General features: G+C 40.7%; 1 protein-coding gene across 6 annotated transcripts; it reads left to right on the plus strand.

The window, feature by feature from the left end:
* The first annotated feature begins 17 nt into the window (after positions 1 to 17).
* Positions 18 to 18,573, plus strand: SLU7 (SLU7 homolog, splicing factor). 6 transcript variants are annotated; one of them, XM_005297994.5, is made up of 16 exons: positions 18 to 913; positions 2,023 to 2,205; positions 2,430 to 2,583; positions 3,778 to 3,858; positions 5,323 to 5,487; positions 6,685 to 6,753; positions 8,822 to 8,869; positions 9,480 to 9,611; positions 12,877 to 12,974; positions 13,848 to 13,915; positions 14,124 to 14,263; positions 15,236 to 15,397; positions 15,867 to 15,971; positions 16,110 to 16,184; positions 16,514 to 16,627; positions 17,582 to 18,573. In XM_005297994.5, exons 2-16 carry the CDS (start codon positions 2,036 to 2,038, stop codon positions 17,759 to 17,761), a joined length of 1,761 nt encoding a protein of 586 aa, XP_005298051.1. In that variant the 5' UTR covers positions 18 to 913; positions 2,023 to 2,035; the 3' UTR covers positions 17,762 to 18,573. The 6 variants fall into 6 exon arrangements, with proteins under 6 accessions (XP_005298051.1, XP_005298050.1, XP_042706724.1 ...); XM_005297993.4 differs by having other exon boundaries at positions 21 to 417; XM_042850789.2 differs by having other exon boundaries at positions 304 to 417; positions 2,026 to 2,205.
* Positions 18,574 to 23,082: the final 4,509 nt, after the last annotated feature.

A 23,082-nucleotide genomic window follows, 5' to 3' on the forward strand; every position in this document is an offset into this window, starting at 1 on the left:
GTGCCTGGCGGAGGAGGCTAGCGCACAGCCAGCGCCGGCCGGCTGCCGCGGGCAGGGCTCCGCAGCGTCCCGCGGCGATCTCAGGGCGTGTGACTGTCAGAGCCCCTAGCCCCCCGCACACGTAGCACAGTCACACGCGGGTGTTGGGCGCGGGGCCCGCCGCTCTCCGGGGCACGGCTGCGTTCGGAGCCGTCAGCCTCTTAGCGCCGCCCGGGCAAGTCACGTCTCGTGGGGGAGAGGGGAGGGTCCGCCCGGCGTTGACAGGGGCAGCCGCCCATACCAACGGGTTCCTTTAAGAGGCGGAGCCAGAGCCGGCGGCGCGGTGCATTATGGGATAGTAGAGAAGAGGGGAATGACTTGAGGCCTAGTTGGTAAACACGGAGTCGGGGCCTGTCTTGCGTCGTGTGCGCTCTCCGGGTAAGTCCGGCTGCGTCCCGCCTGCTGGCCTGGCCAGGTCCTATTCTCGAGCCTCAGGCGCTGCGGTCGCGTAGGGGGGGGATAGCGTAGAGGCAGCGCCGCCTGGACGTGGGGCAGCGAAGCCAGGCTGCCCTGCCGGGCTAGACACAGCGTAACCCCCCCCCCCTCCTCGGAGTTTCCCTGACTAGGGACCCACCCGCCGGGGATGGGGATCCATGGGTGCGTGTCCCCCTGCCTCGGTGCTGGGAGCCCCTAGACCTCCGCCTACGCGCGATTCCCCGGGCCCTCCCGAATCACGGGTCCCCAATAACAGCGCAGGCCGGGCCGTGTGAACAAGAACCGGCGTCGGGTCCCTGCCCCCAGCGGTTAGTCCCGGGAGAGTAGCAGACTCGGGGGAGCGGCTGAGGCAGGTGTCAAGGGCTGTAGCTTGGGCTCTCTGAAAGGTTCGTGAGCCTGGTTAGTCCAAGGGCCAGCGACTAGCTGGTAACGAAACCAGGTGACTATCTCGTGATTTTTTCATAGAAGGCTTTTGTGATTTGAGACAGGATTCCTGAGTTTTATAGCCAGCTTTACCCTGACTTGTCCTCTTGGATAAAGTATCTGACCTTGCTGTTTTTCTGTCTATAAGATTGGGATAACACTTATCAACTTTACCTGACTTTTGTGCAACTTTACCTTTTTTATGCATGTTCATAAAAGGCCCTGAAGTCTTTGCAAAAGTACTGCATAAGGGCATGGTGTCTGCTCGCATCCCAGAAAAGAAGTTGGTCCAGTAAAAGATATTACCTCACCTAACTTATCTCTAAAGTATATCTTGTTCTTTACAAGAACTGTATTTTGTTACTACAGATCTATGATCTACTTGGCCACATTGACATGTCCTGAAAATGCTTGCGCTGATTTTTAAAAACCTATTTTGTACAATTTTCTACTTCATTTGCAAAAGATAAGAAAGTATAGTGTATTGCAGGGGTCGGCAATGTTTGGCACTTGGCTCGCCAGGGTAAGCACCCTAGCGGGCCGGGCCAGTTTATTTACCTGCTGACGCGGCAGGTTGGGCCGATCGCGGCCCCCACTCGCTGCGGTTCGCCGTCCCGGGCCAATGGGGGCGGCGGGAAGCGGCGCGGGCAAGGGATGTGCTGGCCGCGGCTTCCCGCCGCCCCATTGGCCCGGGACAGCGAAACGTGGCCAGTGGGGGCAGCGATCGGCCAAACCTGCCGCGTCAGCAGGTAAATAAACTGGCCCGGCCCGCTAGGGTGCTTACCCTGGCGAGCTGCGTGCCAAATGTTGCTTACCCTGGCGAGCCGTGTGCCAAATGTTGCCGACCCCTGGTGTATTGACTGTGCATTTTTCAGTACTAGTTTCTATAATTACTTAACTGCTTAACATGGTTATAAATCATAAATGCCAGTGATTTTTGTCAAGCATATTGGCTTAACTGGAAAACTGGAAGGAACTAAATGATGTGAAAAAATATAAAAGATTGTGATGTAAAATAAAAATAACTAATATATTAGAGATTAATTTTCCTCTAATTTTTAATAATTCTATATAGTGTTAAATCTATTGCCCTTTTCAATACATACCCATATGTGTTCATGTCAGAAGGAAAAAGACAATGGCATCTGGGACTGTTGAAATAATTAACTCTACCCCTGCGGGAGGGTCGAATGATGTAAGCTTGGAGGAACCAAAGAAGATGACAAGAGAAGACTGGAGGAAAAAGAAGGAACTAGAGGAACAGCGAAAGTTGGGTAATGCGCCAGCTGAAGTGGATGAGGAAGGAAAGTAAGTTTCATCTAAGACTATGCTTGATATTCTGTTACGATAAAACACACTTTCCCTTCTTATTACTGAAGAAAATGTTGAGAAAAATGGCTAAATTCCAGTAACGCTGAGGAGACTTTTTGTGAAAGCTGAACATCTTTAAAAGAAATTATACTGTTTTTCACTTATGCCACACTGTTTACATCATTTGCATGTGTCTAAATATTTTTAATATCTTTTTACAGAGATATCAACCCTCATATTCCTCAGTACATCTCTTCAGTGCCATGGTACATAGATCCTTCAAAAAGACCTACATTAAAACACCAGAGACCTCAGCCAGAGAAGCAGAAAGAGTTTACCTCATCTGTGGAATGGTACAAACGAGGGGTTCAAGAGGTAAAATATCTTTATGGTGTAGCAAAGATGAGACTTATGGAACATTGTTTTGGGAAGGGAAGAATTGTGACAAATATATGAGAATCTTCTTTGAATGAAATTGATTTATCCTTCTGATGATTTTATTATGAAAAGTGTTTCACTATAACTAATCTAAGTTTTGGTAACTCTAGTGTTCAGTTTTGTCCCCACTTAGCCCACATAGAAATATTTGTTCCTTCTTTTTCACTTGCTGGAAGAGCTGCACCCCTACACACAAAGACTGAAGAGCAATAACAGTATATCTGGTCTTTTTTTTCTGTTGTGATCTTATCTGACTACTGAAAAAAAATTTGAAGCAGAATATTAGTTTCTCTCTTCATAGAGGAAAAATTGGGGATGTGCACTGTATTTTAGTGTAAGAATTGCCAAGAACGGCTCCCAACCAGTTTGATCATCGTTCTCCTTTGATATCCAGTGGTTTCCTTAACTGTATTAAAGAAATGTAAAATTTCCTGTAATCTCTCAGTAACCCTAAAATGGTGTTGGATTGTAATCCAGAGATTTAATTTAGTAGTTTATTTAGATACAGTGCTCCACTAATAGGCTTCAGATCTTTTCTAAAGGGACTGTTTCTGTGAGAATAGTTCAGTCTTTATTACTGTTTTTATTCTCTGCATCTGTACAAAGATCCAACAAGGGTGGAATTGCTTTCACTTTTCTTGGTAATGTAGAATAACTGAATGCTACTAATAACTGAATAACTAATAACTGAAATGAGACCACTGTTTTAAAATAGGTCATTAAATAGCAATCAAATTAAATTACTTTAATTTACATGCAAAACTGAATGTATTTAATTGAATAATCTAGTCTAGAAGAAAAAAATCTGAGAGCTCAATCCAGCACTATTGAAATTAGTGGGAGTTTATAGATTTCTATTATCAATTCTTCTGAAATACCTATTCCCTCTGGTTCTGTACTGATTATGCAGAGAAGGGGAGTGAAAGGGGAAACCTTTGCCATAGGCTTTCCAGAGCATTTGGGAAACAACTGAAACTGTGTGTTTTGGCTTTGTAGAGCTGATTTTGTGTACACAGATTTACCTTCACTTAATCAGGCTAATTAAAAATGCAAATCAGCCAAAGCTGCTTATTGGGAATGTGTGTGTCAGTCATGCTATTTATATCACAGTGTTTGTTCCCTTATGTATAGAATGCTGTTACAACTAGGTACCGCAAAGGAGCCTGTGAGAACTGTGGTGCAATGACACATACAAAGAAAGACTGCTTGGAGGTAAACCTGACTATTTTTGGTGTCTGACTGTTTCTTGGAAAATATTGCTGTGAATTTGCATTGGTGGAAAATATGTAGTTTGGCACATCTAAACTGGCTCTTCAAAGTGATTTTAATCAAACTCTCAAATACAGTTTGAGATGTTTGAAGGCTGTTGAATGAAACCAGTTTTATGAAGGAGGAATATGTACGGAAAAAACTCAGTTATCATATTAAAAGACTTATCTTTTCAAGATATTATGGGTCAACCCATATATATATATTTATATATATATATATATATATATATATATATATATATATATATATATATATATAAATCATTTGCCAATATGGTTAAGAAAACAGACTTCCGTCTACAACATCTCACCCACGCTTTTCATTGTACACCTCTACCCCGATATAATGCTGTCTTCGGGAGCCAAAAAATCTTACTGCGTTATAGGTGAAACCGCGTTATATCGAACTTACTTTGATCTGCCGGAGTGCGCAGCCCCGCCCCCCTGGAGCGCTGCTTTACCGCATTATATCCGAATTCATGTTATATCGGGTCACGTTATATCGGGGTAGATGTGTATAATTTATTGAAGTAATTGTCTTACACTGCTTTGGGTCAAGCACAGCCCAGGATACCTTTTTCAGCTCCAAATCTGTTAAAATGGGATTTCTTGAAAGTACTCTTAAATGTCTGATGATGGGACACCAACTTCAATCTGTTCAGTTTAAAAAGTAACTTTATGTACGGCATTTGCCTCTGAATCTTCATGCCAACTTTTTTTGGGTGGTTTTTACAATCACACTTTATTTAAAAAAAACAAAAACTTTTTTTTCTCTCTCCCTTTTTTTCCTCTCTCCTATATGACCCACAAAAACAGGGGAAACTGACACAGGCTTTGCTCACATGTGTGACTTTGCAGAAATCCTCTTATCTTTGTTCTAGCACTGGACTGGTACAGCTCCACCAGCTCTAGTGTAGACCAGCATTGTTCTACACTACTTGTGTTCTCCAGATCTCCTCTGATTGGCATTAGTAGTCAAAAACACCATTGTTAATCTATACTAGCCTTCTTGCCATTTCTAGAAGTGATCCAATAGTGGGAGAATTCCGAAAAACTACCTCTGTTGATGCAGCCTAACTGTCTAAACAGGGAAATGCACAGTGTAGGAACTGAAAACTAATCTTCCAGTTAGAGTTCTTTTAGGTGTTATTGGCAGCAGTAGATAAAATAAAAGCAGCTACACTTTTGTCAGTTGTTTTAAGTCAATACCTTTTTAAGCCGACTTCAGTATATAAAATCTAGAAGTAATAATGGACATACATTTAGAACTGTAGGTTGCAAATAGTGTATTGTCAAGGTATCTAAGAAGAATTAAGTTTTTTTTAAAGAGATGTATATAGGTGAGTAATGTGGCTGTTCTTTAGACTAAAATAATTCAAAGGTAATGGTGGTTTCCCTTTTTCAGAGACCTAGGAAAGTTGGAGCAAAATTCACAGGCCTTAATATTGCATCAGATGAACATGTGCAGCCTACACTAATGTTTGATTATGATGGGAAGAGAGATCGTTGGAATGGTTATAACCCAGAAGAGCACATGAAGATTGTAGAAGAATATTCCAAAGTTGACTTGGTATGTAGGTATTTAGGTGAATAGACTTACTAAACATTCTTCAGTATGTGCTGCATTCATAATCCAAAAGATATGTGGATTCTCTCTTTGGTTGCTTAGATTTCTTTTCTTGTTGAACTAAAAACTCAAAAATAAAAATGGAATTGCAGGGGGATTTACCCTGTAAATGAACTGCAGATCAGAGTTGCATACACACTATTGCAAGCACTTCTTACATTGACTTAATTTTTCTCTATGTATAATCACCCACAGTAAATACTTGATATGGGGTAGTTAATATTGATAATGATTTACCTCAGAATTAAAATATTTGAGCTTAGCTGGACTTTTAATGTTTTCAGTAGCAGATATGAATGCCAATGCTGAAAGCAGACACTTTTTTAATTTTAACTCCATGAAACTGACATGTCTTACTGTGTCAGCCCAATGAGCCAGAGTATTTTAAAGAGTATGGATCTGTCAACTTGCTTATATTAAGTAAACTGGTTGTGACAGTAAGATAGCCTTTAGATAGTCTTCCCTCCCTCGAGTGATGTAGCCAGTAGCTAGGGATTTAGAAGAGCAATATAAAGACAAACTTTGGGGCACTGGATCCTTTGGATAAGTCTACGCTGCAATAAAACACTTGAGGCTGGCCCAAGTCAGTTGACTCAGGCTTGCGGGGCTATAAACTTGCAGTGGAGATGTTTGGACTCCGGCTGGAGCTTGGGCTCTGAGACCTTTTTCCAGGTCTCAGAGCCCCGGCCCCAGCCCCAGTCCAAACTGAAACATCTACATTGCAATTTTTTTAGCCCCACAAGCCAACCCCTGCAAGCCTGAGTCAGCTTGTGTTTCATTGCAGTGTAGACATAGACTCATAGAAAGTCAAGGTTGGAAGGGACCTCAGGAGGTCATCAAGTCCAACCCACTACTCAAAGCAGGACCTAGCCCCAATTTTTGCCCCAGATCACTAAACAGCCATCTCAAGGATTGAACTCGCAACCCTAGGAGTAGCAGGCTAATGCTCAAACCACTGAGCTATCCCCCCTCCCCCACTTTGAGTGGCTATCAAAGCTGGAGTTGGTTGGTAGCAACAAATTCAGGTCCTAACTAGTGCATTTAAAGTTCTAAATGCACCCAGAGGTGCTTATGATGAGTGTTTTTGATAAATCACTTTTATTTAACAAAATAAAATAAAAACACTCTTTCCATATTTAGGCTAAACGTACTCTGAAAGCCCAGAAGTTGCAGGAAGAGTTGGCTTCAGGAAAACTGATGGAGCAGGTGGTAAGTAAGCTTAAAACCTGGCACATTTTTCTTAAAACTGAAACAAAAAAAGTGCTTTTTTTTCCTTTTCTGAATAAAACAGGTCATCTCTGCCTTCAGATGCTGGTAGCCCAAACAACTAGTAGAGGGCATTACAACATAAATATTTGCTTCATTTGCTGTCTTGTATCTTTTTGTGTGTGTGCAGATTTGAAGCTTCTGTTTTGCATCAGCTTGCTTTTCAGCATATGCCGTTGATAGGAGTAGCACCTAGCACTGGGGAAGAGATAGAGCAGTGCTTTTTTTTTTTTTTGTCTGTTGGGCATTTTTATGAAGTCTGTTTATCCTATATTGTCCAATACTCTAATCCTTTTTATAAAATAAGTACACTAACTAACAAGAAAAATATACCTGTATCAAGAAGTACTTTAAAATACTCTGAATTAAGTGAAAAAGGGTTAATCTTTGCTTCCTAGTAACACTCCCATGTCCTGACAATTGATGGCCTTGCCAAGACATGCAAAACAGAGCTTAGAGAATCTTGCTGTCTGTTAGTAACTTTTATTCAAGGAAATACTTAGACTTAAGAGGTTTTATATTATTTTACTAACTTTCTAATTATGAAATCTTCCCATGGATTGATTTGTCAATGGTTAGTATAAACATGTATGAACTCGGTTCACTATCTGAAATCCACACTTTACATCTTGTTGAGTTTTTTGTGCCAGTATTTGTAGGTTCTTGGTTAAGCTTTATTTTGAGGTTGGGGAATATCAACACACATTCCTCTTGGCTTGCAGATCTCTTTGCCATGGCTTTAGTTTTCATTTTCCTTCTCACTAGTGGCTCTTGGATTATAATTGGGGCCTTAGTAATTAAATTAACTGAATATTCTTGTAAGAGGATTTAAAGGTAACTTTGCATGTCTTAAAAAAAATTAGCCATAAAGAGATGGCTATAAGTGAGGGTAGTTCTTGGAATATAATATACTGTGTTTACTCTATTACTGATCAACAACAAACCAAAGAATTTATGCCATTCGTCTTCCATTTTCTAGGGAATGTAACAACAAATTTTGTGCCTAGATGGCAGAGTAAATTTGGTCTCTAATCCTGACACAGGTTATACTCTTCTTCCTAAGGACTAAACAAAACAATCAGAGCTAATTAAAGATAGCTCCCATCTCTTTCCTTCTCCCTTCCCCAGCAGGAATCTCCATCTCCCTTTCAGAGCCAAAAGGAAGGCCTTGTCACTCCCTAAAACAAGCCATTCTCTGAGGGTGAAGAACTTCGTGCTCTTTGTTTCCCTTCTCTGAGTGGTCAGACACACTCTCCATAGTTTCATCCCAATGCCAGATCATCTTCAGCCTCCCCCAGTGACTCCTGGCATGAGGGAGGTGGCAGAAGTGGAGCATGTTAAGAATGTAGGGAAAGATTTCTGGGCGAGGGAATATGGAGTAAGACTAGATGGGTTTTTCCCAGGACTCCTGGGCCTTCCTCCAGTGTCCATGGATCTTCCCTCCTCCTCCACTCCAGAGTTCACCTCAACCTGGAAATTAATTGGTCCCTGTTAAAACACTTTAGCTGGCTTCCTCTGGGTTAAACTATGGGTTCTGGTCTCTAAACAAAAATGACCAAGGTACTTTGCAACCCTGTTAAATCATCAATTCCAAAATACTTTTTTTTTTTTTTTTTTAAACTAACTTGAAATGTTAAGGTCTCGTGAGAACTTAATGGAACTATCAGTGTTGATAGACAGTAGAACTGACCTTATGCAACACTCTCACAGTTCAGGGACTCATCACTCTTGTGAGATATATAGTGGCTTGATGTGAAAATAATTAAAATATTTCTCAAAAAGGTTTCTGTGCTGTAAGAAGCTTGTAAACTTTCAAGCAAAAAATGTATATCACCGTGATCTGTTCTGCAGTTTGTTCCATGGTTATCACATTTGTCTTCCACTGCCTTTGGGATAAGCCCTGCTTTGATTATTTGTCCAACAATTTCCTCTACTTCCCCCTCCCAAATCTCTTCCCACCCTAAAGTTTTGTATTTTCTGCTCATGTGCTCTTTTTTTTTTTTCCCTGCAGAACTCCCCAAGACACCACTGGGAAGAGGAGGAATCAAATTCACAGACAGTAAGACACTTATCAAATGCATCACTCAAGGGAAGGAAAACCAGATGCTGGAAGGGGTTGGAATAGGACCTGCTGTGGTGGCTTCATGCCATCTATGGATTCCTCGAGCAATGGGAGCTCAGCAGGGGCCTGGAGTTACTGGCTTTGCAGCTGCTTTGTGCTCCCAGAGTGGTGCAAAGCAGCTGGAGTTGTGTTCCAGGATCTGGCTCTTTATCTTTGAATCTTATTGTGGTATTAACTCTTAGAAACAAGTTGTCAGGCAGGAGAATAACTGACTTGTAAAGAAAATCCAGGCCATATCAAGAATAGTGGCCATATTTTTTATTGCAGTTTTATTTTAAGAGTATTTTAACTCTTGGGTCTCATAAATAGAAATGGAAATCCTGTAACAGATTTATCTTAATTTTTTAATGTAACTGTAGAATAGATTCTAACACTTAATCCAGAATTTACATTGCAAATGCCTAATTAGAGAAACTGGGGGATGGGATGAGGGGTTCTTGAATTTTTTTTTTAATTAATCAATTTAAACTAATAATCAGGTAGTTGTATTTATTTCTAGATTGAACACCCATCACTTTACTCAGTAGTTTTCTGACTCTGTTTTCAGGAAAGAGATCATAACAGTGAAGATGAGGATGAAGATAAATATGCAGATGATATTGACATGCCTGGACAGAACTTTGACTCCAAAAGACGTATTACAGTCCGAAACTTGCGTATTCGGGAAGACATTGCTAAAGTAAGCCACAGCAAATGAACTGGGTTATGTTATTATGACTTTTCTTTTTTTTTTTTAAAATGTGTATATATATATAACCTATTGTTTCTAAGGATCGACCCAGGATATGGATAAGGAACTATTTAATGTGTTTAGAGAAGTAATTACTAATAGAAACTGTGTAATTATGGGGGACTTTAACTTCCCGGATATAGATTGGGGAACAAACGCTAGTAGCAATAATAGGGCTCAGATGTTCCTAGATGTGCTTGCTGATCAATTCCTCCATCAAGTGGTAGTTGAACCAACGAGGGGGGAGGCCATTTTAGACTTGATTCTGGTAAGTAGTGAGGACCTCGTTGAGGAAGTGGTAGTAGGGGACAATTTGGGCTCCAGTGATCATGAGCTAATTCGGTTTAAAATACATGGGAGGAGTAACAGAATTAAGTCAAAGACTAGGGTTTATAATTTTAAAAAGGCCAATTTTAACAAATTAAGGGGACTGGTAAGGGAAGTGGATTGGGCAAACGTATTAATGGATCTAAAGGCAGAAGAAGCCTGGGATTACTTCAAGTTAAAGATGCATGAGCTGTCGGAGGCATGCATTCCAAAAAAGGGAAAAAGATTACTAAGCAGGAGATTTAGACCGTGCTGGATGAGCGACCGACTCAAAGGGGCGATTAGGAAAAAACAGAAAGCGTACAAAGAGTGGAAGAGGGGAGGGATCAGTAAGGAAATGTACCTAAGTGAAGTCAGAGAATGTAGAGATAGAGTGAGAAAGGCCAAAGGCCGTGTAGAGTTGGACCTAGCGAGGGGAATCAAAAGCAATAGTAAGAGGTTTTACAGCCACATAAATAGGAAGAAAGCAAAGAAAGAAGAAGTGGGACCGCTGAAGACTATTGCCGGAGAGGAGATTAAAGACAATCTAGGCATGGCGCAATATCTCAATGAATATTTTGCATCGGTGTTTAATGAGGCCAATGAAGGTATTAGGGATACTAGCACCACTACAGAGGGGCATTCAGGATGGGGGATTACCGTATCCGAGGTAGAAACAAAACTTGAATGCCTTAATGGGGCTAAGTCGGGAGGACCGGACGATCTTCATCCGAGGATACTGAAGGAATTGGCGCGGGAAATAGCAGGCCCATTAGCGATAATATTTAATGAATCTGTAAACTCGGGGGTGGTCCCATTAGACTGGAGAATAGCTAATGTGGTTCCTATTTTCAAGAAAGGGAAAAAAAGTGATCCGGGTAACTACAGGCCTGTTAGTTTAACATCTGTAGTGTGCAAGGTGTTAGAGAAAATTCTGAAAGAGAAACTAGTTGAGGACCTGGAGGTTAGTGGCAATTGCGATAAATTACAACATGGTTTTACGAAGGGCAGATCGTGCCAAACGAATCTGATCTCCTTCTTTGAGAAAGTAACGGATTTATTAGATAAGGGAAATGCGGTGGACCTAATATACCTGGATTTCAGTAAAGCGTTTGATACTGTACCCCATGAGGAATTATTGGTTAAACTGAAAAACATGGGGATCGATATGAAAATCCAGAGGTGGATAAGGAATTGGTTAATGGGGAGAATGCAGCGGGTCGTATTAAAGGGTGAACTGTCAGGTTGGAGGGAGGTTACTAGTGGAGTGCCTCAAGGTTCGGTTTTGGGACCCATTTTATTTAATCTATTTATAACTGACCTCGGAACCGATTGCAGGAGTGGGCTGATAAAGTTTGCGGATGATACGAAGGTGGGAGGCGTTGTAAATTCGGAGGAGGATAGGGATATCCTGCAGGGAGACTTGAATGAGCTTGTGAATTGGAGTATCAGAAATAGGATGAAATTTAATAGTGAAAAGTGTAAGGTGATGCATTTGGGGATGACTAATAACAATTTTAGTTACAAGATGGGGACGCATTGGTTAGAAGTAACGGAAGAGGAGAAGGACCTAGGGGTCCTTGTAGACCGCAGGATGACTATGAGTCGACAATGCGACGTGGCGGTGAAAAAAGCCAATGCTGTCTTGGGATGCATTAGGCAAGGTATATCTAGTAGGGATAAGGAGGTCCTGCTTCTGTTGTACAAGGCGCTGGTGAGACCTCATTTGGAGTACTGTGTGCAGTTCTGGTCGCCCATGTTTAAAAAAGATGAACTCAAACTGGAACGGGTGCAGAGAAGGGCCACTAGGATGATCAGAGGAATGGAAAACCTGTCGTATGAAAAGAGACTAGAGGAGCTTGAGTTGTTTAGTCTGACAAAGCGAAGGCTGAGGGGGGATATGATTGCTATCTTTAAATATATTAGAGGGATTAATACAAGGGAGGGAGAAGAATTATTCCAGCTTAGTACTAATGTGGATACGAGAACGAATGGATATAAACTGGCCGTGGGGAAGTTCAGGCTTGAAATTAGACGAAGGTTTCTGACCGTCAGAGGTGTGAAATATTGGAACGGCCTTCCGAGGGAAACGGTGGGGGCGACGGACCTGTCTGGTTTTAAGATTAAGTTAGATAAATTTATGGAGGGAATGGTTTAATGGTAAAACATAGTAGTCAAGGAAAACCAAGCAATGGTAGGTAAATGGTATAATGGCTGACAGGGGTCAGGCTGGAGACTCTTGCCTATATGCTCGGGGTCTTACTGATCGCCATATTTGGGGTCGGGAAGGAATTTTCCTCCAGGGCAGATTGGCTGAGCCTCTGGAGGTTTTTCGCCTTCCTCCGCAGCATGGGGCAGGGATCTCTAGCAGGAGGGTCTCTGCCGATTGAAGTCACTTAAAACAGGATTGGGGACTTCAACAGCAGAGTCCAGGGAAGGGGTAGGGACGGTTTTATGGCCTGCAGCATGCAGGGGGTCAGACCAGATGATCATAATGGTCCCTTCTGACCTTAAAGTCTATGAGTCTATGAGGTTGTGTTCTCTTAACTAATAGTTACTACTAGTGGACTCAGTGTGGGGTTTGGAGCCTGTGGACTTAGTTTCTGTTCCCAGCTTTGCCATTGATCTTTCTATGTCACCTTGGGTAACTCAAGACCTCCCTTTACCCATTTCCCCTTCTGTCAACATATAAAAATTCTGACTTTTAGATAGTGCTTTTGCATCAGGTGCTTTACAAAGGTAGGCGACCTGTCATGGTTATCCCAACTTAAAGGAAGCTGCTCTAATAGCAGTTGGAGGCATGTCATCTAACACTTTAAAGTGTCTATGAAGGGATTACAGTCATATTTTCAGTTCTGTTAGATTCCCAAATTTCTAAGTAAACATTTTGTATGTCTCCTTATTTTAGTACTTGAGGAATCTAGATCCAAATTCTGCCTATTATGATCCCAAAACGAGAGCAATGAGGGAGAATCCATATGCCAATGCAGGCAAGAATCCAGACGAGTAAGTTTGAAACTGGGATTTTGCTACACATCTATAACGAAATGAGATAAAGTTTAAATTGGCTTAATATTAAGCTTGTTTCTCTTTGCTGTCCTGTGTATCTTGCTATCAATGAGCGACTAGTCAGTTATGGAGGAGGGAACCTTTTCATACATTTTTGGTTATGTTCTTCTGCTTATTTTGTTTTTTTCTTCTAACTTACAAGTTGACACACACAATGCTGATGAGGATCATTTTGTTGAGTATTGATACTTAAAGTGATCTTGTCAATTTAATTACCCCTGGGATTGATACTAATTTTTTTAGTACAAATTGTAATGTGGGCAGAACAGCAAGTTGCAGGTTACAGCAGAACCCCTCTATAGTAGAAGTGGTATCTCTGGACCACAGTGATGTATATGTAAATGTATTTCGATAGTTGGATGTTTGCAGCTATTCTCCTCTTCACCTGCAATTATCACAGCAAAAATACTCCCAAATTCAGATATCCCACTGTCCAGAAATTGAACTTCATTTTTCCCTGTCAAAGACTTGTTAGAATCCATAGAATCCTCTTGCTCCCCAAACCAGTAATCATTCAGAATGTTGCAGAGCTAATGTGTTAACTCTCCAGGAGAAAGCAGAGGAGTAGTGATGTGAATGACATTTATGTGTTGTTCTGTGGCCCAGGTAGGGAATAGAAACAATGTTGAGGGAGGGTCTTACCATTTGGGGAGTGTTGGTGACATGTCCTTTTCAAGAAAGAGAGATTCAAAGTTACGACAGTAACAAGATGCCAAAAATGGATGAAAGAACATGGAGTAAGGGTGTTACACATTACTTAAATAATTGTTTTGTTGTTGTTGTTTTGTTTTGTTTTGTTTTGTTTTGTAGAGTCGGTTATGCAGGTGACAATTTTGTTCGTTACACTGGAGATACCATTTCAATGGCACAAACGCAGTGTAAGTATTTCATTAAGTCAGAAAAATCATACCTTAAAAATTGAAGTGCCATATTTCTGTGCCAAGGAAGAAATGTAGCTTGTTACAGATAAACTTGATTGCATGATGACTCTTAGACAAAGAACAGATTAAAGGTGTTATTTGAAAAGCATGTATAGGATTCAGAATGATCATTTAGTTAAGTGATGGATTTTTGTTTTATATATAGTGTTTGCTTGGGAGGCTTATGACAAAGGCTCTGAAGTTCATCTTCAAGCAGACCCCACAAAACTGGAGCTCCTGTACAAATCCTTCAAGGTGAAAAAAGAAGATTTTAAGGAACAGCAGAAAGAAAGCATCCTAGAAAAGGTAACAAAGACAAATGCCCAACAAATAAGAATGCTGTAAAGAGGGGGTCCAGCTTGGGTTTTTGCTTTTTTCATTTAAAAAAAAAAAAAAAAGCACACATTAATAATGCTGGTCAAACCACCTGTTAACCTGATCAAACTCTAAAATTATGTACCTTTATACCTGTTGTGTCTGGTAAGTTATTTAATATAGACACATCAGTATAGTTGAAGGTCAGTTAGCATTTCTTTCTCTATGGTCATGGGCCTCAGCTGTGAGAATTTACCTCTGGTGAAAACTTGGCAGTGTAAGATGTGGGGGTCCAGTTTTATGTTTTAAAATACATACAAGTGGTGGAAAATAGACTCTGTATTGTTAGAATTGATCTTTTAGGAAGAAGGTAACTTGGGATAGTTTAGACTAAGTATTTGCAAATATTTCACAACTCATACAAAATAAATGCTTTTCAAAATCTTATTTATCAGACTTTGGTATCGCCACAATGAGCGCTGTGTCCTTTTATATAAACATTTTTCTATTTTGCTGTATTATCAATTTTACTTAGACAACGTGGTAAAAATCATGAAGATGCTAACATTTGTTAAGCACAAGTTGACAACAAACAACATATTGTCTAATTGTTCTATACTTGGATTGTTTTTCTAACTTTGTTTTGCTTTGAAAACTTCTAGTCATTTAAACAAGATTTTCTATACTTAAATTGGGATATATCACTGGAGCTGGCAATATTTCTCCAAACAAAAAAAATCTGAAGAGTTACCACTGTAGCAGAAAATAGGATCTTTAGCTAGCAAGTCAGAAGCACAAAAAATTGATCACATTTTCCATTTTAGTGTTCTGAGTGCTTGCATAGCACCCAAAGCACAGGGAAGGCAGTGAGGTGATAAGTTTCAAATGCAGATAGATACAGTTGCAAGTCTAAATGACTTTTTTTGCTATAGATCTTCAAAAATGTTGCTTGTATTGTTGTAGTATGGAGGACAAGAACATCTAGATGCTCCACCGGCTGAACTGCTGTTAGCCCAGACAGAAGACTATGTGGAATATTCTAGACACGGAACAGTCATCAAAGGACAAGAGAAAGCTATTGTCCGTTCTAAGTATGAAGAGGATGTAACTATCAACAACCACACAGTAAGCACCTAGACTGAGAAACAATAGCAAGAGCTAAATTTCCTGGTAAAGCAGAGGAAGTATGACCAAGTGCCATGGGAACTGTTGCACTGTCACTAAAGTAGTGAACTTATCTTTTTGGATAAGTTGCTTGCTTAAGTCTCTCCCTCCAAGCAGGAACATTTAATTACCTTTAATAGGAGCTGTGTGTGAATCAAGTGGAGAGTATGTGGGGAACTTTCACAGGCACAAATGGCAGTCATGCTTCCAACTCCCCTTGAGTTGTTCTGGGAGTTGGGCACCTAGCTGTCCTTTGCCTTTGAAAATCTCCCCCACATGCTAGTTCTTGTAGATCTTCAACGTTCATCAGTTTTCCCTCCTAAGATTTTTGAATGATCTACTTCTTTTCTGAAAAGAGTTAAACAAAAATCTTGAATGATTTACAATGTTCCTGTTACATGATTGCTTCAGTACTGTCTCTGTCTTGCAGTGTATATGGGGTTCATATTGGAAGGAAGGCAGATGGGGATATAAATGCTGCCACTCGTTTGTCAAGTATTCCTATTGTACAGGAGAAGCTGGGAAAGAAATCGCTGTAAGTAACATTTCATTTTTAGACATTAGAACAATGCTATAAAAATATCTAAAATAAGGCTAGTAATTCAACTTGTCTTTCCATTTTGGTATACGCATAGTGAGTTTTCATGCCCTTTCTTTTATCTTCATTATGCAGAATACTGCATCAGACTTACCAGAGGAAAAACCTACGGAGGAAGAGTATATGGCAAAATCCAAAACGTTGATGGAGGTAGGTTACCTCCGCTCCCACATGTCTTCCTTTTATAAAAGGAAAACTACTTTAAAAGATTGTGGGAAGGAAGATTTTTACATTTTGTTTATCTGGAGTTTTAAAAGGTGGAGTGGTGTAGTGACTGTACTACAAAGTTGCATGGGCCATCTCTTCTGAGCTTGACTAGGAGATTTATAAAGTATTGGATCATTAATGTCTCATCTCTCAATGTTCCCAACTAAACTCCTGAGATATAGAGTTGATAGACCCTAGAGATAAGTTCCTTCGACATGCATGTGCATAACCCTTGGCATTTCAGTCTAAAACTCCTGCTTTTCTACCTCCAGATACATCAAGAAAAACAGAAAGATGAGAAAAAGAAGAAAAAGAAGAAGCAAAAGAAGAGTCCAAATTCAGATAGTGAGGGTGAAGAGAAAAAGAAACATGAAAAACTGAAAAAGGTGCACTGTGTTTTTTCAGACAGTGTTCTTGTTCTTATTAAGAAATATTTGGTCAGTAGTATGAGGGTCCCAAAATCATGGTTCTTGTGGCATTGCATATAGGTTTTCTCTGCTGTTGACTCTGAGTTGAAGTGACTTTTAGACAGAGTTGTTTAGCTGCTTTGAAGTAAATGGTTAGAACAGTGGGTGGTGATAGCAGAAAAGTAGAATACTAACCTAATTAATTGTGTGAAACGAGGTTGGGAACAAACCAACAAAATCCCTCTCTCCTTAAAGTGCCTTTTATCCCAAGGAGAAAATTAGGCCCTATCCTGAAATTGATGGTGTGCATGAGTAGATTACAGCAACTGTACAAAGTCCCAATGAAGTCATTGAATGGGGCTCCACAGAAATACAGTAGTCTGCCCGTGTGCTATCAGTTACAGCATGAGAGTCTTACACTGATATACTATACTTCAGCCATCTTTTGGATAAACCACAGCTTCTGATGAATAGCAAACAGTAGCACTACAGTAGGGAAGGAATATTTAATGTTTTTAAAAAACAAAAGGGGAAAAAACTATCCTTGTTCAGTCTGGATGAAATTCTCAAGCTCTTAAGTCACTAAAATGCTTTAGAGAATTTCACCCTATACATAAACTTAGCTGAAAATTCAGGAATCTGTAAAATTACTACACCCTAACATCCTACATTTACACAAATTTTAAAATGGCTAAATTAAATAATACCGTGAACAGAGAAAACTGACAGCAAAATTAAAACATTAAGTGTGACAAATGCTAATTTGGCACTGTATTGGAGGTTAAACACTTAAGGCTTGTAGGTGTAAAATGAGACCAAGCATTAGCTGTTTTTGTGTGGATTATAGTACCCCACTGTTCTGTCTGCTACTGGTGTTTTAGTTAAAGTACTAGAATCTGTCATGATTGTTACCTCGTTTCTGCTTTTCTTCAGGCATTAAATGCAGAAGAGGCTCGTCTCCTCCAGGTTAAAGAAATCATGCAGTTAGATGAGAGGAAGAGGCCATATAACAGCATGTATGAAACACGGGAGCCTACAGAAGAGGAAATGGAGGCTTATAGAATGAAACGCCAAAGACCTGATGATCCCATGGCCCCCTTTCTTGGACAGTAATTATGTGAAAGACATTCCAGCACACAGTTCTTGGCTATTGTGGAACTTTTCTGCCCACGTTTCTGTAAAAAAAAAAACTGCACAAGTCTGCTTTGCAGAAATGGCCTGATTTTTGCCAGGGAAAAGAAGTCTATAAATGAAGTTAACGGCTGGTGCTATAAGCATACTAGTGCTTTCTTTTTTTAAAAAAAAAGTATACTTGGTACAGACTTGTACTATTGAAAGGGTAAGTTGATACCTTCTAAAATTCATCGTAACAAGTAACGGGAGAGAGGAACCTATCAATTCAGGAAAACAAACTGCATCTAAACCAGTTGGCCAGCAGGTGTCACTGTTAGGTAAAAATTGTTGAATGTAACACATAGACTATGTCTACACTAGGGACCTTACCGCAGAACAGCTGTATTGCTGCAGCTGCGCCACTGTAACATCTCCTGTGTAGCCACTCTATGCCAGCAGGAGAGAGCTCTACAGCTGGCATAACTAAACCACCCCCAACAAGCAGCGGTAGCTATTTCGGCGGGAGCCACTTTTGTCGGTGAAACTTTTGTTGGTTGGGGGAAGGGTGGTATTTTTTTTCACACTCCTGACCGACAAAAGCTTTGCTGACAAAAATGCTTATATAGACAAAGCCTTAAAGGTGGTAGACTGTAACATCTCTTAAGACTTTTCTTACGTGTGGCTCAGTAAGAGGGAAAAGTAATTCTTTATCATTTTGATAATTTTAGGAATGCAAAAATGTGTAAAAAACTGATGTGATTGGATGTACAGACTTGGTTGAATGTAATATAAAAGTTAATGCTGTCTGTTAATTGGGAATATTTGACTCTCTCTTGTCCTGAAGGGTTACAAGAAGCTGATATTCTACACAGCTTTGAAACTCTTACTGTGTTTTAGCTAATAATGTAGCCTTATATGCATACACCCCATATGCAATGTTGAGATCCCGTGAGATAAATTGCATTTATCATGAAACTTTGCTTCACCTGCTCTGTCACTACTCATGCATATCCAACAAAATTCAGTCTCACATTCCAAACATTTGAGCAGTTCAACCAGCCAACATTATTATTGTATTTTAAAAATAAAAAATGACCACATTTCTTTAACCCTTTGCTCCTACCAAAACTCCATTTTGCAATGTGCAGTATTCAGTGATGGGTTTAAGGTCCAACATCTTATGGTATCTCAGGCTTGGTCTACACTAAACCCCCAAATCGAACTAAGGTACGCAACTTCAGCTACGTTATTCACGTAGCTGAAGTCGACGTACCTTAGTTCGAACTTACCGCCGTCCAGACCCGGCAGGCAGGCTCCCCCGTCAACTCCGCGTACTCCTCGCGGCGAGCAGGATTACCGGAGTCGACGGGGAGCACTTCTGAGTTCGATTTATCCGTCCAGACTAGACGCGATAAATCGAACCCAGAAGTTCGATTGCCTGCCGCCGAACCAGCGCGGTAAGTATAGACAAGCCCTCAGTTAAAAATATGCTATCTACACAGTTGGAAAGTTGTGATTTCCAAAGAGGCAGAGATGCAGCTTTTGGTTCTGTCCGTGGATGGCTGAGATATTGGATATGACGACACTTTCAGTGTAAACTTTTAAACATTTATAAGAAATATATAATCTCTCTCTCCCTCAAAAGTCTGTATGGGTAAATTAATATTAATATAACCTGACCTTTCAGCTAGATGGATTAAGAAAGTAGTCCCAACAGCATTTTTAAAACATGTAATATCTTTTTTTCTCTTAAATATATGGATATATTGATTTCTAGCGGTGTCATATAGAAATCTTTATTAGCATTCTTTGAGTTATGCAGGTCATCCCTGAATAGCAAAGTCATTCACTTGGGAGTCCTACTCACATGCTAATAAAATCTTTTCTACCATAACTCTATTTTTCTTTTTTTAATCTTTTATAAATAGAAGCCCAATTACAATGTAGAAAAAAATACTTTGTGCCATAATACTATTTCAAATAACTAGGAAAGTTATGGTATCATTATCAGTTAAAATCCAGTGTGGTACAGTATACAGTTGGGTTGATTTCTTGTCACTCCATTTTGTATTGCATTTGTCTTGTCCCTGTTTTTAACACTCCTATCAGTTCTGGAGCATCTTTTACTGTCAGACCATTCTGACTCGTACAAAAACTTCAATAAAAAATAAAATAAGCTACAGCTATCTAACACGTAATGCAAGCAAGAGAAAAGAAAAGCTTTAACGATTAAGAGTGCTGGTTCTGTGGGTGGTTTAATTTAAAAAACACAACACAGATTTAGCAAGTCAGCTAGAGTTTCGAGTAAGATGCATCCCTCAGGATAGAATCTGGCTCTAGACAGAACTCTTACAACTAGCAGCATAATTTCTCAATTTCCTTTTCACCAGCTCCCTCAATTTCCTATGATACTGTCACACTGTGTGGTGTGAGTCCAGGAGTGGCTCATGATTGTGAGTGCCTACCTCTGGGCAGACTGTCAAAAACAGTGCATATACCCAAACTGGTGGTATGTTCTACACAAGTTCACCAAGCCTGTAACAAATGTGAACACCTGTCTCACTGTAACAGTCTCACCATGGAGTCACAGACAGTCCCCTTAGGGGCTCCAGTCTATCTTGCCACCCAGGCAGCCTGGACATAGTGATAAATAGTCACACCAAAAATCACACTATATTCTGGTCCCAAGACACCAGTCACTTACCCCAGATCAATTAATACCCTAGATCAGTGGTGGGCAGCCCATCGGCCACACGTAACCTGGCAGGGGAATCCCGCTGGTGGGCCCTGAGACAGTTTGTTTACATTGGCATGGCTGCCTGCAGCTGCCAGGCGTCTCGGTTCGCTGTTCCGGGACAATGGGAACTGTGGGAAGCAGTGGCCAGCATGTCCCTGCAGCCTGCGCCGCTTCCCACAGCTCCCATTGGCCGGGAATGGCAAACCATGGCCACTAGAAGCTGTGGGCAGCCGTGCCTGTGACGGTCAATGTAAACAAACTGTCTTGCGGCCCACCAGGGGATTACCCTGGCGGGCCGCAAGTTGCCCACCACTGCCATAGATCTTATACCAAAGACTATGCCTGTAGCCAATCTTGTAATAAACTATCTAAAGATTTATTAAGTAGGAAAGAAAAATGAGTTATTTACAGGTTAAAGCAAGCAACCACACACACAAATGAGTTACCATCTAAATCCAAAGAGCGACAGTTGTGATCTGTCAATTCAGCGTAGACCCCAGGGGTAACCCGTGGAGACCTCTGGCTTTAGCATGGCTTCTCTGGCCATGTTAGAGTTCAAACAGCAAAGAGATTAACAATCTTCACATCAACTATTTTTATTTTCCTCTGCCATCATTTAGAATGAGTTCTTCTACACTTCTCCATGGATGCAATAGGGCCATTAACCAATCCTTTGTATTGCAATGTTCCTTGAGGCCCATCTCATTTTGATAGTTCTTGGTGGGTGAGGGGGAGGAGCAATACGCTTCCCATCTAGGTTCACAAATTTAGAGCAAACATTTTTAAAGTTATAAAGCAAAACTTACATATTTCCTTATAGCCTGGAATACAGACATTACAAGTAATGGATGCAGCAATTTACAAGCATTTCATAGAGTCTAAACACTAAATACATTCTTATAAGACTAATACCTACTGGTCTGGTCTCCAGCTATGAGTTTGTCAGTTCTTAGCTAGTGCCTTCAATCTTGGCAAGAGCTGGCACCTGGTCTGCCAGTGTCACAGATAGATTCTGTCAATTTGCCTCCACTTAATTCACCAAATTTAATGCTGGAAATAGGAAGCTTGCTGGTTCATTTAAAAGGGAATGCATAACACCCAGGCAAAAATGTTGCTGGATTAATTTTTTGCTGAAGCCAAAACAAAACAGCAGAATCTAATACAATGCGGTACCTCTTCAAAGCCATCAGTGAGGCTCACCAGATAGCAGTGTCCCATATTGCTTTGAAATTAAAGTATGAGGTGTGGTGATCTTTGTGCGATATCTAATGAGTCAGAGCTGGATGGGTGAAACCCAGTTCTAGGTAAGCCATGAGAGCCTTGGTACCAGGAAAGGCAGTAGAAGGATAATTAATGATGCAATGGGGTTAGTCCTCTAAGAAAGAGAAAAACAAAGGTACACAAATCCTGCAAAACAATTCCTTTCTCTGCCTTGTAAAACAAGAGATTTCTCTAGCCTAACTCAATTGCTCCAATTCTCTGTACTCCTCTTGCTACTGATTTAATTATCTGCATTATTAGGTTGGGGGCAAGCCACAACATCTTGGGCTGGGCTTTGAAGCAAGAATTGCCATTTTGCTGCATTAGTACTTCTGTTTGGATTACTTTTGCTAGACATAATGTACAGAAATAGGGGGAAACAGTTGTACTCTATTTTTTATTTTTACACTTCCCTTACATGGTCTAACCAGAAATCCCATTAGAAATATTAGGCACAGATGTTTTCTTGCTTGTGCCAAATATTGCCACAGTTTAAACCTCTGTGGAACTGTAAAAATCTCACTCTGCCTAATGATAGCTGACTAAAGTCTATGTGGGCGGATTAATGAGACCAAACACATCCAGCCAGTAGGCACGAAGTGGAATCTCTGGTAGCTCACAACAGCCCTCAGAAACAACCACCCAGATTCTTATTTATACTGTGCTTTTAAGATCTGAACATAACCATTGGCTTACAGCTCTGTAACCACACACAGCCTTACTCCTAATTAGGCTATTTTCAGACTTGTCTGTGTCAGTATTACATGTATGAAAGTTTATATTTAACAAATACAAAACTAGCCAATTTCAAATGAATACAGAGATTCGACTCCACAAACAGTTGGAGGCAGAGATGTAACCCACAATCACTCCTTAGTCAAAAGCCATTACACTGTCTGCGGAGGTCTGTCAGACCAAGAAAAATGAGTGCCAGAGTCAAAGGCCTTTGACTGAAAATCCCCCCTGCAATGCATATGCAAACTGAGGCCCTGTGAAGGAGAGCATGTCAGCTGTCATAGCAGGGCAGGAAGAGGAGTCGTCTCCTAGGCTTTATCTACACCCAACCGTGGTCATAGTGTAAGCTTAGTCTGGACAGGGTTCTGGCCTTTTAGCCTCTGTGGCAGGACAAACAGCTGAGTGCCCCTAAATGAAATCAGGGTTGTGATGAACTTGAGGGGAGTGTGGAGTCCCACAGAGAGAGCAGCAACTGGAGAAAAGACCTTCCACTTGTGACTGTCTATTATTTGTCAGGCCTTCCTTTGTTTAACTGGGACTTTTCAAATGTCTTCTTGAAATCCACTCTTGCCTGAAGAGCAGAGAGATT

This window comes from Chrysemys picta, chromosome 8 (genome assembly GCF_011386835.1).
Source record: "Chrysemys picta bellii isolate R12L10 chromosome 8, ASM1138683v2, whole genome shotgun sequence".
Lineage (NCBI taxonomy): Eukaryota > Metazoa > Chordata > Testudines > Emydidae > Chrysemys > Chrysemys picta.